The 15,952-nt window shown below is 43.6% G+C and overlaps 1 protein-coding gene across 1 annotated transcript in view; it reads left to right on the forward strand.

The window, feature by feature from the left end:
• MATCAP2 (microtubule associated tyrosine carboxypeptidase 2) overlaps positions 1 to 15,952 on the forward strand; it is a 69,280-nt gene that overhangs the window by 29,876 nt on the left and 23,452 nt on the right. The window contains exon 2 of the mRNA XM_069730224.1: positions 6,042 to 6,718. Within this exon, the coding sequence (XP_069586325.1) occupies positions 6,042 to 6,718 (677 nt within the window). The remainder of the gene's footprint in view (positions 1 to 6,041; positions 6,719 to 15,952) is intronic.

Here is a 15,952-nt window from a genome sequence, read left to right on the forward strand (position 1 = left end):
TTTATACTATTAGGTAGTGAAGAAAAAATAATTACATAAATCTGCGCTGAGCCTTACTGTGATCTTTGGGAGGCAGAATGAACAGTAGTAAGCCAGAAACGGGTTTTATTTATTTTTTTGTTGTATAAGTTGTAGCCAATTTTTTTTTTACAAAAACTAGTTTTTTCATTACTTAAATATCTGATAATTGGGCCAAAAAAAAAATAATAATAATATATATATATATATATATATATATATATATATATAGTATCTCCTCATTAGAAGGATCATCTTTATTCTCATTTGCACAAGGAAAGACTAGAAGCAATGGGATGAAACTGAATGGGAGACACAGATTAGATATTAGAAAAAACTTTCCGACAGGGTGATCAATGAGTGGAACAGGCTGCCAGGAGAGGTGGTGAGTTCTCCTTCCATAGAAGTTTTTAAACAGGCTGGGCAGACATCTGTCTGGGATGATTTAGCGAATCCTGCTTTGAGCAGGGGCTTGGACCAGATGACCCAGGAGGTCCCTTCTAACTCTACCATTCTATGAATACTGAATTTCCCTATCAAAAAATTGGAAGACTCTGTTTTTTAAAATATTGATACAATAATCTTTATTACATATAATAATAACTAACCCCTTAATGACCAGGTTATTACGAGTTCACAGACACCAAACATGTTTAGGTTCTTTTTTATTTAAGTGGTGAAACAAAAATCCAAAATGTGTTTAACAAAAATGGCGACATTTTCCGAGACCTGTAGCATCTCCATTTTTCGTCATCTGGACCTGGGTCAGGGCTTATTTTTTTGTGCCGAGATGATATTTTTAGTAATACATTTTGGTGTAGATGTGATGCTTTGATCGCTCCTTATTGCATTGTAAAGGCCATGATCAGATCGCCAGTATGTAGCAGAAATGCTCACTTGCTATGAGCGCTGTCCACGGGGTGGCGTTCATAGCAATCTGGCAATGACAACCATAGAGGTCTGCTGGAGACCTCTGATTGTCATGCCGACCCATCAGTGACCCGTGATTATGTGATGGGGTCACTAATGGGTGGGATAAGTGACGCACTTCCTGTAAGTGCGAGTTAAATGCCGCTGTCAGAGTTTGACAGTGGCATTTAACTACTAAACAGCTGCAGGTGGATCGCAATTCCACCTGCGGCTGTTGCGGGCACATGTCAGCTGTATAGATCAGCTGTCATATACCCGGAAAGATGAGGAAAGATGAAGGCTCATCGCCAGAGCCCGTACCAAGCAGGGGGAGTCCAAAATCGGCGTACTACCATGCCAGATGTCAGAAAGGGGTTAATAAAGATTTTTTTTTTTTTAATACTACAATGTATGCCATGTGATTGTACCACATGTTGTCTTATCACGTACTACGTCACAACCCTTATGTTTTATAATTGTTATTATATCTAATACACCATGTTCCAAATTATTATGCAAATGACATTTTTCTCGAATTTTCCTAAGGCTATGTGCATACAATGCGGATTTGCTGCGGATCCGCAGCGGATTTTTCCGCGCAGAAACGCTGCAGATCCACACTGTGATTTACAGTACAATGAAAAACAATGTAATAAAAAAGCTGTACACATGGTGCGGAAAAATCAGTGCGGAATTGCTGCAGATTTAAAAGAAGTGTGGAGCGCCCCCGTAGGGCTATGGGGTACTCGGTACTGGGCCCTTCGGTTCTCAAGGGGGATGTCATGGTGGCTGACCCGCTCCGTGGCCCTAGGGACGTCCATTCTAATTGGGGGAAAGGTCTTTAAAGGGATAATGTTCATGACGCCACCTGTGGTATTCGGTCAGGGTGACCGAGGCTGCTTTGGGGTCCGCTGGGGTGATGTTATGGCAGCTAGATGGTATACCTTCCCACAGGTGAATTATGTCCCCAGGTCTTCCCATTGGTGGATGATGGATAGTGTAAGGCGCAGTGAATAATGAGGACACAAGGTCTCTTTACCTTTACCTGACGGCTTCAGCGTCCACAGTCCAGAGCACCAGATCACAGGGCAGGCCGGGTCCGGCCGGTCTGAAGGCAAATCCAGAGTCCCCCTTATCCAGGTGGAAATCAGTAGCCTTCCTCTAGCGCCTGAGTGTTGTAGTCCCTCCCTGCTGAGCTTCTCGGTGAGGTCTGTTGTTGATGCTCTAGATGTTATTTCTCTTTCTCTCTGTCCCCTTGATGGTAAGGATAGGACAAACCCATATGACTGGTGGCCTGAGGCTTTTTACAGGGACCCTACGACGCCCCAGCCCCCACAAGTTTCCACCGTGCCTCCTGGGTATAAGTTCGGGCAGCCAATGTGGAATTAACTGTCCTACCAGTCTCTGAAGCAAGGCTTGGAGACGATTGCTCCCTCAGTATTCTGGCTACCGGCTTCTGCGCCTCAGAAGGAGGCAGCCTTTTACAGGGCAGAACTCCTTCTGGTTTCCTTTCACTATGACTTAGTTTCTCACTCTCAGCAACACAATTCCCTTCGTGTCCTTTCTTAGGATGCTGCCGCACGGGCAGGTGCAGCTCCGTAACCTTCTGGCTAGACCTCTGACAGGATCCCACCCCTGTCAGGGACCTCTCTGTCTGCAGTTGTTTGATGTTCCTCCTTTCCCCTGTCTGCCTGACAGGTGCTGCCTGGGTGAAGCCCAGTCAGCTTCTGCCTAACTTCCTATCCAGACCACCAGTTTTACCTAATTGTGAAGAGTGCCCTAATAAGTAGGAGCATAGTTCCCCTGGTGGGCTGGAGTGTGAAGTTTGTTGTGTGGTGTGTGATACCTGGTAAAGTGATCTCCTTTATTGCCATCAGACGGAACATCACTCCCCCTGGTGGAAGAATGACATTACTGCAACGACCAGGACCCCGGGGCGCTGCAAGTGCATGTCACTTCTTTTGTGCGGATCTGCAGCGTTTCTGCACCCCTCCATGATAGAAATCCGCAGTGGCAAAAACTGCAGAAAATCCGCACTTAATCCGCATCAGTTCCGTGGCAAATGCACGGCTGCGGATTCTGCAAGGAGCTGCGGATTTTGTGCTGAAAATTCTGCACCACTTTTCCTACGTGTGCACATAGCCTAAATGGTCGGTGCAAATGACAGTCAGTCATAAGTATACATCGAATTTTATTGCAGAAACCTCCCAATGATAACAGTATAATCTCCAAAATGAATAAAAACTCAAAATGCATTGTTCCAAATTATTAGGCACAGTAGAATTTCTAAATGTTTGATATGTTTTAAAGAACTGAAAATGCTCATTTGTGGAAATTGCAGCATTAGGAGGTCACATTCACTGAACAAAAAAGCTATTTAACTCCAAAACATCCTAACAGGCCAAGTTACATGTTAACATAGGAACCCTTCTTTGATATCACCTTCACAATTCTTGCATCCGTTGAACTTGTGAGTTTTTGGAGAGTTTCTGCTTGTATTTGTTTGCATGAAGTCAGAATATCCTCCCAGAGCTGCTGTATTGATGTGAACTGCCTACCACCCTCATAGATCTTTTGCTTGATGATACTCCAAAGGTTCTCTATAGGGTTGAGGTCAGGTGAAGATGGTGGCCACACCATGAGTTTATCTCCTTTTATGCCAATAGCAGCCACTGACTCAGAGGTATTCTTTGCTCCATGAGATCGTGCATTGTTATGCATGAAGATGATTTTGCTCCTGAAGGCATGTTTCTAGTTTTTATACCATGGAAGAAAGTTGTCAGTCAGAAACTCTATATACTTTGCAGAGGTCATTTTCACACATTCAGGAAACTTAAAGGGCCCTACCAGCTATTTCCCCATGATTCCGTCCTAAAACATGACTCCTCCACCTCCTTGCTGACGTCGCAGCCTTGTTGGGACATGGTGGCTATCCATCTGGACCATCCAGGGTTGTTCGACACTCATCAGTAAACAAGACTGTTTGAAAATTAGTCTTCACACCTTGAGGTTCTAGGGACTCCAGAGGCACCAGCAGCTTCAAATAACTGTTTGCTGCTTTGTAATGGTATTTTGGCAGCTGCTCTCTTAATCCAATGAATTTGTCTGGCAGAAATCTTCCTCATTATGCCTTTATCTGCATGAACTCTGTCTGTGCTCTGTTTCAGTCACAAATCTCCTCACAGTATGATGATCACTCTTACGTTTTCGTGAAATATCTAATGTTTTCATACCTTGTCCAAGGCACTGCATTATTTAACGCTTTTCAGCAGCAGAGAGATCCTTTTTATTTCCCATATTGCTTGAAACCTGTGGCCTGCTTAATAATGTGGAACATCATTTTTAAGTAGTTTTCCTTTAACTAGAATCACCAGGAAAACTAGTTTAAGATTGTGTTTAAGATTGATTTCAGTGATCCATTGAGCCATGAGGCACAATACCATCCACGAGTTTATTTGAAAAACAAAACAATTAAATCTTTGACACTTAAATCCATTTTGCATAATAACATGGTGTAAAGATTTTTGTATTGTTATTTTAAAAAAACATAGTTCTCTAGTTTTTGCGTTTCCATATTTTGAGAGCTATACTTTCCTATATTTCTGCTACGGAATCATATGAGGGTTTGTTTTTTACGGGATGAGTTGACATTTATATTGGTACCATTTTCTGGCACATAACATTTTTTGCTCACTTTCAGTTATGATTTTTGGGAGGCAGCATGAACAAAAACCAGCAATTCAGGAATTGTTTTTTTTTTTTATCTCGGTGTGCTATGCCGTCTTACATATGATAAAATTGATTATGCAGCTTTATTCTTCGGGTCAGTACAACTACAGCGATATCACATTTATACGATTTTTTATGTTTTGGCACTTTAACACAATAAAAACTTTTTTATAGAAAAAAATAATAATTTTTGCATCTGTATATTCTTAGAGCTACAACTTTTTAATTTTTCCGCTGATGGCCTTTTTTTTGCAGGGCAACATGATATTTTCAGCTATTTCATTTTTATTTACATTCGTCTTTTTTATCGTGTTTTATTTCACTTTTTTCCAGCAGTATGATGAAAAACCATAGCTTGCCACATATGTTTTGTTGTTTTTTTTTTTACGGTGTTCACTGAAAAGGTTAACTAGTGTGATAGTTTTATAGATCGGGTCGTTCCGGAAGCAGCAATACCAAATATGTGTACTTTTTAATTTTTAGTTTTTTAAATAAAAATGTGTGTGTATATATATATATATATATATATATATATATATATATATATATGTATATGTATATTTACATTTTTTTTTTACTTTTTTACTTAGTACCTCTATTGGACTTTCACTTTTTTTCACTTTGATCACCGGTATAATGTATTATTATTATTATTATTAAATGTACAGAAACGTCTTTGACCAAGTTCTGAGCATGGTCTAAAAAGCTTTCCATAGCTTGGTGACCCTGGGGTCGTCATGATGAGCCTGGGTCACCATGGCAACAATCGGACCCCCATTTACTGGGTTAAATAGCCAGAGGTTCTGCTGGCACCATCCATGGTTGTTAGTGCAGGAGCTCGGCTACTAGCAGTGCCGAGCTCCTGCTGTGATCGTTCAGGTGCTGATATTTCAGCACCTCCTGGGGATCATTCTGTGATAGGTGTTTACATGCAGTGATAGTTTAACTTCATGATAGACATAGCACTTCATGATGCAGGAACTGACACTAGCTCATGACATGCTATATCCGTCATTGGTCGTAAAGGGGTTAATGGTACTAAATTTACGTACATAATTGCTCCACTGCCATGTTTGAAGCATAATTGGTTCAGTTAAGGCTTTTTCATGTGAAAAGAGATGAAAAATGTTTCTAATATAGTCACAATTTAATAAAATATTCAGCAGGAATCTTGCCTTCTCCTATGTGGTGGATAAGTGAAGTAAAAGCAATAGTAAAAGTTAGACTCATACAGCAATATATAGACACATCTAGTAGACCGCTATTAAAGTGCTGCCATTTAATAGTGCAGGATTCACGCCTGTGATCCTTTTTGCAATGAAATAAAGAATGTTTTCTATTTTATTTGCATAATAATACAAACTATGTGTTTGCATTTCCTTTAGAAACCCTCCATTGGCCTAAAAAGGAACTGTCTCGAAAATCTGTTCTGAATGTGGAAAAAGTACGCAATCCAGAGAATACAAAAATCACCCAAGGGCGGTCTATGAGTGTCCTGCGAGACACATTTACCACTGGAACCAGCAGTTACAACGTTCTGCTTCAGAGCAAAGAGGGAAAGAAGCAACAAGCTCAAAAAGAATCATTTGGGGCACAAAGTAAAAAACGAAGGAAAGGAGGTAAACTTTCCAGTACATTACGCAGCAAAGAGCACCAGAAAACCCGCACTTCCTCCCAGAGCAACTCTTGGATGTACTTCAGACGGAACATATCGAGTTTTAACTCTAAAGGAAGAGCGACCCCTGCTAAGTATCCACAGAGCATCTCTGTGGCAGGAAACAGCATAGGATTCTCACATAGGCCTAAAATCAAGACCAGGACAAGACATTACTTTTCCAGCCTAACAAGTGGAAAGCAGCCTGAGATCTCAAAGCCAAAGGAAGACGTCTCTAGGAAGAAAATTTGTATTTTAAATGCAATAAAGCCATTAAATATTGAAAAAGAGAAAATTAAGTTTTTTAAGTCTGCATTTATAAACAATCCTCAGTTTGAATATGCCAATCCTGCACTGCCAAACGTCTTAGTGAAGCACAGCCATGCCTCTGACAAGTTTCTTAAACAGGTATTAAAACTCTTCCATTTTTTTTAAACTTTTTTACTTGTTTTTGTTTCATTTTTTCCTCCGGTTCTTCCCAGAGCCATACCTTTGTTATTTTTCTGTCAATATGGCCATGTGGGGGCTTGTTGTTTGCGTGACAACACCAATTATTTTAAGTACTGGAAAATAGAAAAAATCCAAGTGCTGTGAAATTGCAAAAAAGTGCAATTCCACAATAATTTTTTATTTTTTTACCATGTTCACTAAATGCTAAAACTGTCCTGCCATTATAATTCTCCAGGTCATTAAGAGTTTGCAGATACCAAACATGTCTACCGACTATAAGACGCACTTTTTCCCCACCAAAAATGTGAGGAAAATGGGGGGTGCGTCTTATAGTTGGAATGCAGGCTTACCGGCAGTGGTGTGGTGGCGGCAGAGGTGCGGCGGCTGCAGAGGTGCAGGGATGATGATGCGCAGTGAGCGGTATGGCGTGAACGGGGTCCCTTCCACAGGTGAGGTGACGCAGCGGCCCGGTTTCCAAGGTAAGCAGCAGAGCCGGGTGAATCATGGCTTTATCGGTGGCGGCGGCCATCTTCCTGAGGCCGCGCGTGTGCAGATGGAGTGCTCTGCTTCCTGGGGCTTCAGGAAAATGGCCGCGGGAGATCGCGGTGGCCATTTTCATGAAGCCAAGATCTAAATCTTTGAACTCGGCTTCATCATCCCCGCACATCTGTTGCCGCCACAGCACTGCTGCAACCCCCCATGGACACCAGGCCGTGGCATTGCCCACCTAAACAGGAAGGGACCCTGCTCAAGTGCACGCCATATCGCCCACCACATCACCGCACCTCTGCCGACACCATGCCTCCTGTGACCCTGCTCTGCCACCGCCAGCCCTCAGGTAAGATACTGTAAATTCGGACAATAAGACGGACCCCCATCTTATAAAAATTCTTTTTTTCTGCAATTTTCACCCCAATTTTTGGGTGCGTCTTATAGTCCGAAAAATACGGTGGGTTCTTTTTTATTAAGTGGTGAAAAAAAATCCATAATTTGTTAAAACAGAAACCCATAGCGTCTCAATTAGGGTTGAGCTAAACGGGTCGAACATTTTCAAAAGTCGCCGACTTTTGGCGAAGTCGAGTTTCATGAAACCCGATCCGACCCCTGTGCGTGGTCGGCCATGCGGTACGCGACTTTCGCGCCAAAGTCGCGTTTCAATGACGCGAAAAGCGCCATTTCTCAGCCAATGAAGGTAAACGCAGAGTGTGGGCAGCGTGATGACATAGGTCCTGGTCCCCACCATCTTAGAGAAGGGCATTGCAGTGATTGGCTTGCTGTCTGCGGCGTCACAGGGGCTATAAAGGGGAGTTCCCGCCGACCGCCATGTTACTGCTGCTGATCTGAGCTTAGGGAGAGGTTGCTGCCGCTTCGTCAGAAGCAGGGATAGCGTTAGGCAGGGTCCATTAACCACAAAACCGCTTGTGCTGTAGCGATTTCCACTGCCCAACACCACCTTCGGTGTGCAGGGACAGTGGAAGCTCCTTTTTTTTTTTTTTTTCCTCAGCGCTGTAGCTCATTGGGCTGCCCTAGAAGGCTCCCTGATAGCTGCATTGCTGTGTGTACGCCGCTGTGCAAACCAACTGCTTTTTTCAAAGCACAAATCCTCTTGTTCCTTCCTTTCTGCACAGCTATCTTGTTTGTTTGTCCACACTTTTTATTTAATTTGTGCATCAGTCCACTCCTTATTGCTGCCTGCCATACCTGGCTGAGATTACTGCAGGGAGATAGTAATTGAAGGACAGTTCCTTTTTTTTTTTTTTTGTGGGAGATTAAGATTGACATTTCTGCTAGAGTGCCATCTCTGTCTGTGTCATCTCTCACTCAGTGGGCCATAGAAAGCCTATTTATTTTTTTGCTTGATTTGGGTTCCAAAATCTACCAGAAAAAATCACAACATCAATCAGTGGGAGAAAAATATTGGCCTCAGGGCTTGTGTGCCACTCCTTACTCCTGTGTGTGCCATCTCTCACTCAGTGGGCCATAGAAAGCCTATTAATTTTTTTGCTTGATTTGGGTTCTAAATTCTACCTGAAAAAATCAATAAATCAATCAGTGGGAGATTAATATTGGCCTTTGGGCTTGTGTGCCAGTCCTAAGCGTGCCATCTCTCTCTCTCAGATAGTGGGCCATAGAAAGCCTATTTATTATTATTTTTTTTATTGGGTTTATAAATTTTCCCTGGAAAAAAAAAAAAAGTGGGAGATTAATATTGGCCTCTGGGCTTGTGTGCCAGTCCTGAGCGTGCCATCTCTCTCACAAATAGTGGGCCATAGAAAGCCTATTTATTTTTTGGGTTGATTTGGGTTCCTAATTCTACCTGAAAAAATCAATCAATCAATCAGTGGGAGAAAAATATTGGCCTCAGGGCTTGTGTGCCACTCCTTACTCCTGTGTGTGCCATCTCTCACTCAGTGGGCCATAGAAAGCCTATTAATTTTTTTGCTTGATTTGGGTTCTAAATTCTACCTGAAAAAATCATTAAATCAATCAGTGGGAGATTAATATTGGCCTTTGGGCTTGTGTGCCAGTCCTAAGCGTGCCATCTCTCTCTCTCAGATAGTGGGCCATAGAAAGCCTATTTATTATTATTTTTTTTATTGGGTTTATAAATTTTCCCTGGAAAAAAAAAAAAAGTGGGAGATTAATATTGGCCTCTGGGCTTGTGTGCCAGTCCTGAGCGTGCCATCTCTCTCACAAATAGTGGGCCATAGAAAGCCTATTTATTTTTTGGGTTGATTTGGGTTCCTAATTCTACCTGAAAAAATCAATCAATCAATCAGTGGGAGAAAAATATTGGCCTCAGGGCTTGTGTGCCACTCCTTACTCCTGTGTGTGCCATCTCTCACTCAGTGGGCCATAGAAAGCCTATTAATTTTTTTGCTTGATTTGGGTTCTAAATTCTACCTGAAAAAATCATTAAATCAATCAGTGGGAGATTAATATTGGGCTTTGGGCTTGTGTGCCAGTCCTAAGCGTGCCATCTCTCTCTCTCAGATAGTGGGCCATAGAAAGCCTATTTATTATTATTTTTTTTATTGGGTTTATAAATTTTCCCTGGAAAAAAAAAAAAAATGGGAGATTAATATTGGCCTCTGGGCTTGTGTGCCAGTCCTGAGCGTGCCATCTCTCTCACAAATAGTGGGCCATAGAAAGCCTATTAATTTTTTTGCTTGATTTGGGTTCCAAAATCTACCTGAAAAAAATCACTAAATCAATCAGTGGGAGATTAATATTGGCCTCTGGGCTTGTGTGCCACTCCTGACTCCTGTGTGCGTCATCTGTCACTCAGTGGGCCCTAGAAAGCCTATTTTTTGTTTTATTTGTTTTCTAAATTCTCCCTGAAACAATCATTTTATTTTCTTTGGTTTCTAAATTATTCCTGAAAAAAAATCATTTTTTTTGTATTTTTTTTTCTCTCAAGTCTCCCTGAAAAAAAAAAAAAAAAAAAATCTGTGGGAGATTCATATTGCCCCTTCTGCTTGTGTGCCAGTCTTGACTCCTGGGTGTGCCATCTCTCTCTCTCTCCCCAATTGTGGGCCATAGAAAGCCTATTAATTTTTTTGCTTGATTTGGGTTCCAAAATCTACCAAAAAAAATCACTAAATCAATCAGTGGGAGATTAATATTGGCCTCTGGGCTTGTGTGCCACTCCTGACTCCTGTGTGCGTCATCTGTCACTCAGTGGGCCCTAGAAAGCCTATTTTTTGTTTCATTTGTTTTCTAAATTCTCCCTGAAACAATCATTTTATTTTCTTTGGTTTCTAAATTATTCCTGAAAAAAATCATTTTTTTTGTTTTTTTTTTTCTCTCAAGTCTCCCTGAAAAAAAAAAAAAAAAAAATCTGTGGGAGATTCATATTGCCCCTTCTGCTTGTGTGCCAGTCTTGACTCCTGGGTGTGCCATCTCTCTCTCTCTCCCCAATTGTGGGCAATAGAAAGCCTATTAATTTTTTTGCTTGATTTGGGTTCCAAAATCTACCAAAAAAAATCACTAAATCAATCAGTGGGAGATTAATATTGGCCTCTGGGCTTGTGTGCCACTCCTGATTCCTGTGTGCGTCATCTGTCACTCAGTGGGCCCTAGAAAGCCTATTTTTGGTTTTATTTGTTTTCTAAATTCTCCCTGAAACAATCATTTTATTTTCTTTGGTTTCTAAATTATTCCTGAAAAAAATCATTTTTTTTGTATTTTTTTTTTCTCTCAAGTCTCCCTGAAAAAAAAAAAAAAATCTGTGGGAGATTCATATTGCCCCTTCTGCTTGTGTGCCAGTCTTGACTCCTGGGTGTGCCATCTCTCTCTCTCTCCCCAATTGTGGGCCATAGAAAGCCTATTAATTTTTTTGCTTGATTTGGGTTCCAAAATCTACCAAAAAAAATCACTAAATCAATCAGTGGGAGATTAATATTGGCCTCTGGGCTTGTGTGCCACTCCTGACTCCTGTGTGCGTCATCTGTCACTCAGTGGGCCCTAGAAAGCCTATTTTTTGTTTTATTTGTTTTCTAAATTCTCCCTGAAACAATCATTTTATTTTCTTTGGTTTCTAAATTATTCCTGAAAAAAATCATTTTTTTTGTATTTTTTTTTCTCTCAAGTCTCCTTGAAAAAAAAAAAAAAAAAAAAAATCTGTGGGAGATTCATATTGCCCCTTCTGCTTGTGTGCCAGTCTTGACTCCTGGGTGTGCCATCTCTCTCTCTCTCCCCAATTGTGGGCCATAGAAAGCCTATTAATTTTTTTGCTTGATTTGGGTTCCAAAATCTACCAAAAAAAATAACTAAATCAATCGGTGGGAGATTAATATTGGCCTCTGGGCTTGTGTGCCACTCCTGACTCCTGTGTGCGTCCTCTCTCACTCAGTGGGCCCTACAAAGCCTTTTTTTTTTTTTTTTTCCTAAATTCTCCCTGAAACAATCATTTCATTTTATTTGTTTTATAAATTCTTCTGTAAAAAATAATTTTTTTTTAATTTTTTTTTTTTCTGAAGTCTCCCTTTTAAAAAAAACAAACACAAATCAGTGGGAGATAAATATTTACATTTGCGCTTCAGTGACAGTCCTGCGTGTGTGCCATCTCATTTGTTGCCAACAACAACAGAGTGTGTAACATTGTGGCTGATTTTCGTTGTGGTCTCACCCACCTGTAAAGGGGTAGCTAAATCATACTGAAGTTATAGCTCACCGTGTAAGTTGTGTGACAGCAACAAATACCGTTCGTTTGGTAACGTTTTTAAAACAATGAGGAAGTCTGGTGGAAGAGGTCGTGGCCGGGGGCGTTCATTGTCAGCTGGTAATGAGGGTAGTGGTAATGGTGGAGCATCAGCTGGTCGTGGGAAAAAAAATATTGCACCTAAGTCTGGAGCTGTGGAGCCAGGTTCGTCGTCTGGCTACACAAGGCCTCGAACGCTCCCTTTTCTGGGAGTAGGAAAACCGCTTTTAAAGCCGGAGCAGCAAGAGCAAGTCTTGGCTTATCTTGCTGACTCAGCCTCTAGCTCTTTTGCCTCCTCTCGTGAAACTGGTAAATGTCAAAGCAGCGCGTCGTTAGTGGATGTTCACGGTCAGGGACAAGTCGCTTCCTTGTCCTCTTCAGCAAAAACAACAACAGAGAAGAATGCAGCAGGCAACACAACGGGTTACTCCATGGAGCTCTTTACACATACCGTCCCTGGCTTAGAAAGTGAAGCAGTTAACAGTCCATGCCCATTACAAGTTGAATCTGACATGGAGTGCACTGATGCACAGCCACAGCCAGACTACTATCCTGGTCCTTTGACTCAGACCACAACATTGCCATCGCAGGGTGCTGATCAAGAATCAGACCCTGATGAGACTATGTTGCCCCATCACGAACGCTAAACCACCGACCGACACGGTGACACAGACGAAGTTGCACACGAGCTACAAGAAGAGGTAATAGATGACCCAGTTCTTGACCCCGATTGGCAGCCATTGGGGGAACAGGGTGCAGGCGGCAGCAGTTCTGAAGCGGAGGAGGAGGGGCCGCAGCAGGCATCAACATCGCAACAGGTTCCATCTGCCGGGCCCGTATCTTGCCCAAAACGCGTGGCAAAGCTAAAACCTGTTGGAGGACAGCGTGGCCATCCGGTTAAAGCTCAGTCTGCAATGCCTGAAAAGGTATCCGATGCTAGAAAGAGTGCAGTCTGGCATTTTTTTAAACAACATCCAATTGATCAGCGCAAAGTCATCTGTCAAAAATGTTCAACTACCTTAAGCAGAGGACAGAATCTGAAAAGTCTCAATACAAGTTGCATGCATAGACATTTAACCACCATGCATTTGCAAGCCTGGACTAACTACCAAACGTCCCTTAAGGTTGTAGCACCCTCGGCCAATGAAGCTAGTCAGCAACGCAACATCCCTTCCGACAGTGTAGGTCCACCATTTTCCGCACCACCTGCAGTATCTGTGCAGGTTTCTTTGCCAGGCCAAAGCCGTCAGGGTCAGGGAATCACCAGTTTCGTAGTAGGAAACACTGCATCTAGGGCACCGGTGGCAACAATACCATCTCCCACCGTCTCTCAGTCTGCCATGTCCACCGGCACCCCCGCTAGTTCCACGATCTCCAGCTCTCCAGTCCAGCTCACCCTACATGAGACTATGGTTAGAAAAAGGAAGTACTTAGCCTCGCATCCGCGTACACAGGGTTTGAACGCACACATAGCTAGACTAATCTCGTTAGAGATGATGCCCTACCGGTTAATTGAAAGCAAAGCTTTCAAAGCCCTGATGGACTACGCTGTACCACGCTACGAGCTACCCAGTCGACACTTTTTTCCAGAAAAGCCATCCCAGCCCTCCACCAGCATGTTAAAGAGCGCATCGTCCATGCACTCAGGCAATCTGTGAGCACAAAGGTGCACCTGACAACAGATGCATGGACCAGTAGGCATGGCCAGGGACGTTACGTGTCCATCACGGCACACTGGGTAAATGTGGTGGATGCAGGGTCCACAGGGGACAGCAAGTTTGGGACAGTTCTGCCTAGCCCACGGTCTAGGAAACAATTGGCTGTAGCCGTTCGCACCCCCTCCTCCTCCTCTTCGTCCTCCTGCAGAAGCGAGAGCTCGTCCACAGACCGCAGTCGCACAACCACTCCATCCGCAGCTGCCACTGTTGCACACCAGGTCTCCCATTATGGGGCAGCTACTGGCAAACGTCAGCAGGCTGTATTGGCTATGAAGTGGGTGACAACAGACACACCGCGGAAGTTCTGTCCGAGTTCTTGCAGAAAGAAACGCAGTCGTGGCTGGGCACTGTAGATCTTGAGGCAGGCAAGGTAGTGAGTGATAACGGAAGGAATTTCATGGCTGCCATCTCCCTTTCCCAACTGAAACACATTCCTTGCCTGGCTCACACCTTAAACCTGGTGGTGCAGTGCTTCCTGAAAAGTTATCCGGGGTTATCCGACCTGCTCCTCAAAGTGCGTGGACTTTGCTCACATATCCGCCGTTCGCCCGTACACTCCAGCCGTATGCAGACCTATTAGCGTTCTTTGAACCTTCCCCAGCATCGCCTAATCATAGACGTTGCAACAAGGTGGAACTCAACACTGCACATGCTTCAGAGACTGTGTGAACAGAGGCGGGCTGTTATGTTTTTGTGGGAGGATACACATACACGGGCAGGCAGTAGGATGGCAGACATGGAGTTGTCAGGTGTGCAGTGGTCGAAGATTCAAGACATGTGTCAAGTCCTTCAGTGTTTTGAGGAATGCACATGGCTGGTTAGTGCAGACAACGCCATAATAAGCATGAGCATCCCCCTAATGCGTCTGCTGATGCAAAGTTTGACGCACATAAAGGATCAGGCGTCTGCAGCTGAGGAAGAGGAAAGCCTTGATGACAGTCAGCCATTGTCTGGCCAGGGCAGTGTACAGGACGAGGTAGCGGGCGAAGAGGAGGAGGAGGACGAGGAGGATGATGGGGATGATTATATTTTTAATGAGGAAGCTTTTCCGGGGCCACTGGAAATTGGTGGCGCGGCAAGGCCGGGTTCTGGTTTTTTGAGGGACACAAGTGACGTGGATTTGCCTGAAACTGCCCCTCAACCAAGCACAACCGCAGATTTGAGAACTGGAACTTTGGCCCACATGGCGGATTATGCCTTATGTATCCTCAAAAGGGACACACGCATAACTAAAATGATGAATGATGACGATTACTGGTTGGCCTGCCTCCTTGATCCTCGCTATAAAGGCAAATTGCAAAATATAATGCCACATGAGAACTTGGAACTAATATTAGCAACCAAACAATCAACTCTTGTTGACCGTTTGCTTCTGGCATTCCCTGCACACAGCGCCCGTGATCGTTCTCACACGAGCTGCAGGGGCCAGCAGACCAGAGGAGTTAGAGGGGCAGAAATCAGAAGTGGCGTTGGCCAGAGGGGTTTTCTGACCAGGTTGTGGAGTGATTTTGCTATGACCGCAGACAGGACAGGTACTGCAGCATCAATTCAAAGTGACAGGAGACAACATTTGTCCAGTATGGTTACAAACTATTTTTCATCCCTTATCGATGTTCTCCCTCAACCGTCATTCCCATTTGATTACTGGGCATCAAAATTAGACACCTGGCCAGAATTGGCAGAATATGCATTGCAGGAGCTTGCTTGCCCGGCAGCTAGTGTCCTATCAGAAAGAGTATTCAGTGCTGCAGGTTCAATACTAACAGAAAAAAGGACTCGTCTGGCTACCCAAAATGTAGATGATCTAACCTTCATTAAAATGAACCACAACTGGATTTCGAAATCTTTTGCCCCACCTTGCCCGGCTGACACCTAACTTTCCTATGAAAAGGTCTTGTCTGTGGACTATTCTGAATGCCTTTTCCAATCTCGTAATTTTCAGCACCTGATTGTCCAGCATACGACATGTTCACACCTCACTAAATGGCCAAACTCCCCACACGGGGCCGTGGTATCGACACTTGGCGACAGCACCCGTGAGAGTGCAGTTTGTCTGAAGAGGTGGGTGAGCCCGCTTTTGGTCGACGGCACTGCCACTGGGCCCCTCCTAGTACAATAAAGTGTCTCTGGCGGTGGTGGTGCGCACCCAACGTCAGACACACCGTTGTAATATGAGGGGCCCTGGGCCTGTACCGCCGGCCACAAGACAGTTTCCCCCCACCCCAGCTCAAACAGTGCTCTACCACTTGCAAAATTATCTCACAGCTCCAC

The sequence above is a fragment of the Ranitomeya imitator genome, chromosome 6 (genome assembly GCF_032444005.1).
Source record: "Ranitomeya imitator isolate aRanImi1 chromosome 6, aRanImi1.pri, whole genome shotgun sequence".
Lineage (NCBI taxonomy): Eukaryota > Metazoa > Chordata > Amphibia > Anura > Dendrobatidae > Ranitomeya > Ranitomeya imitator.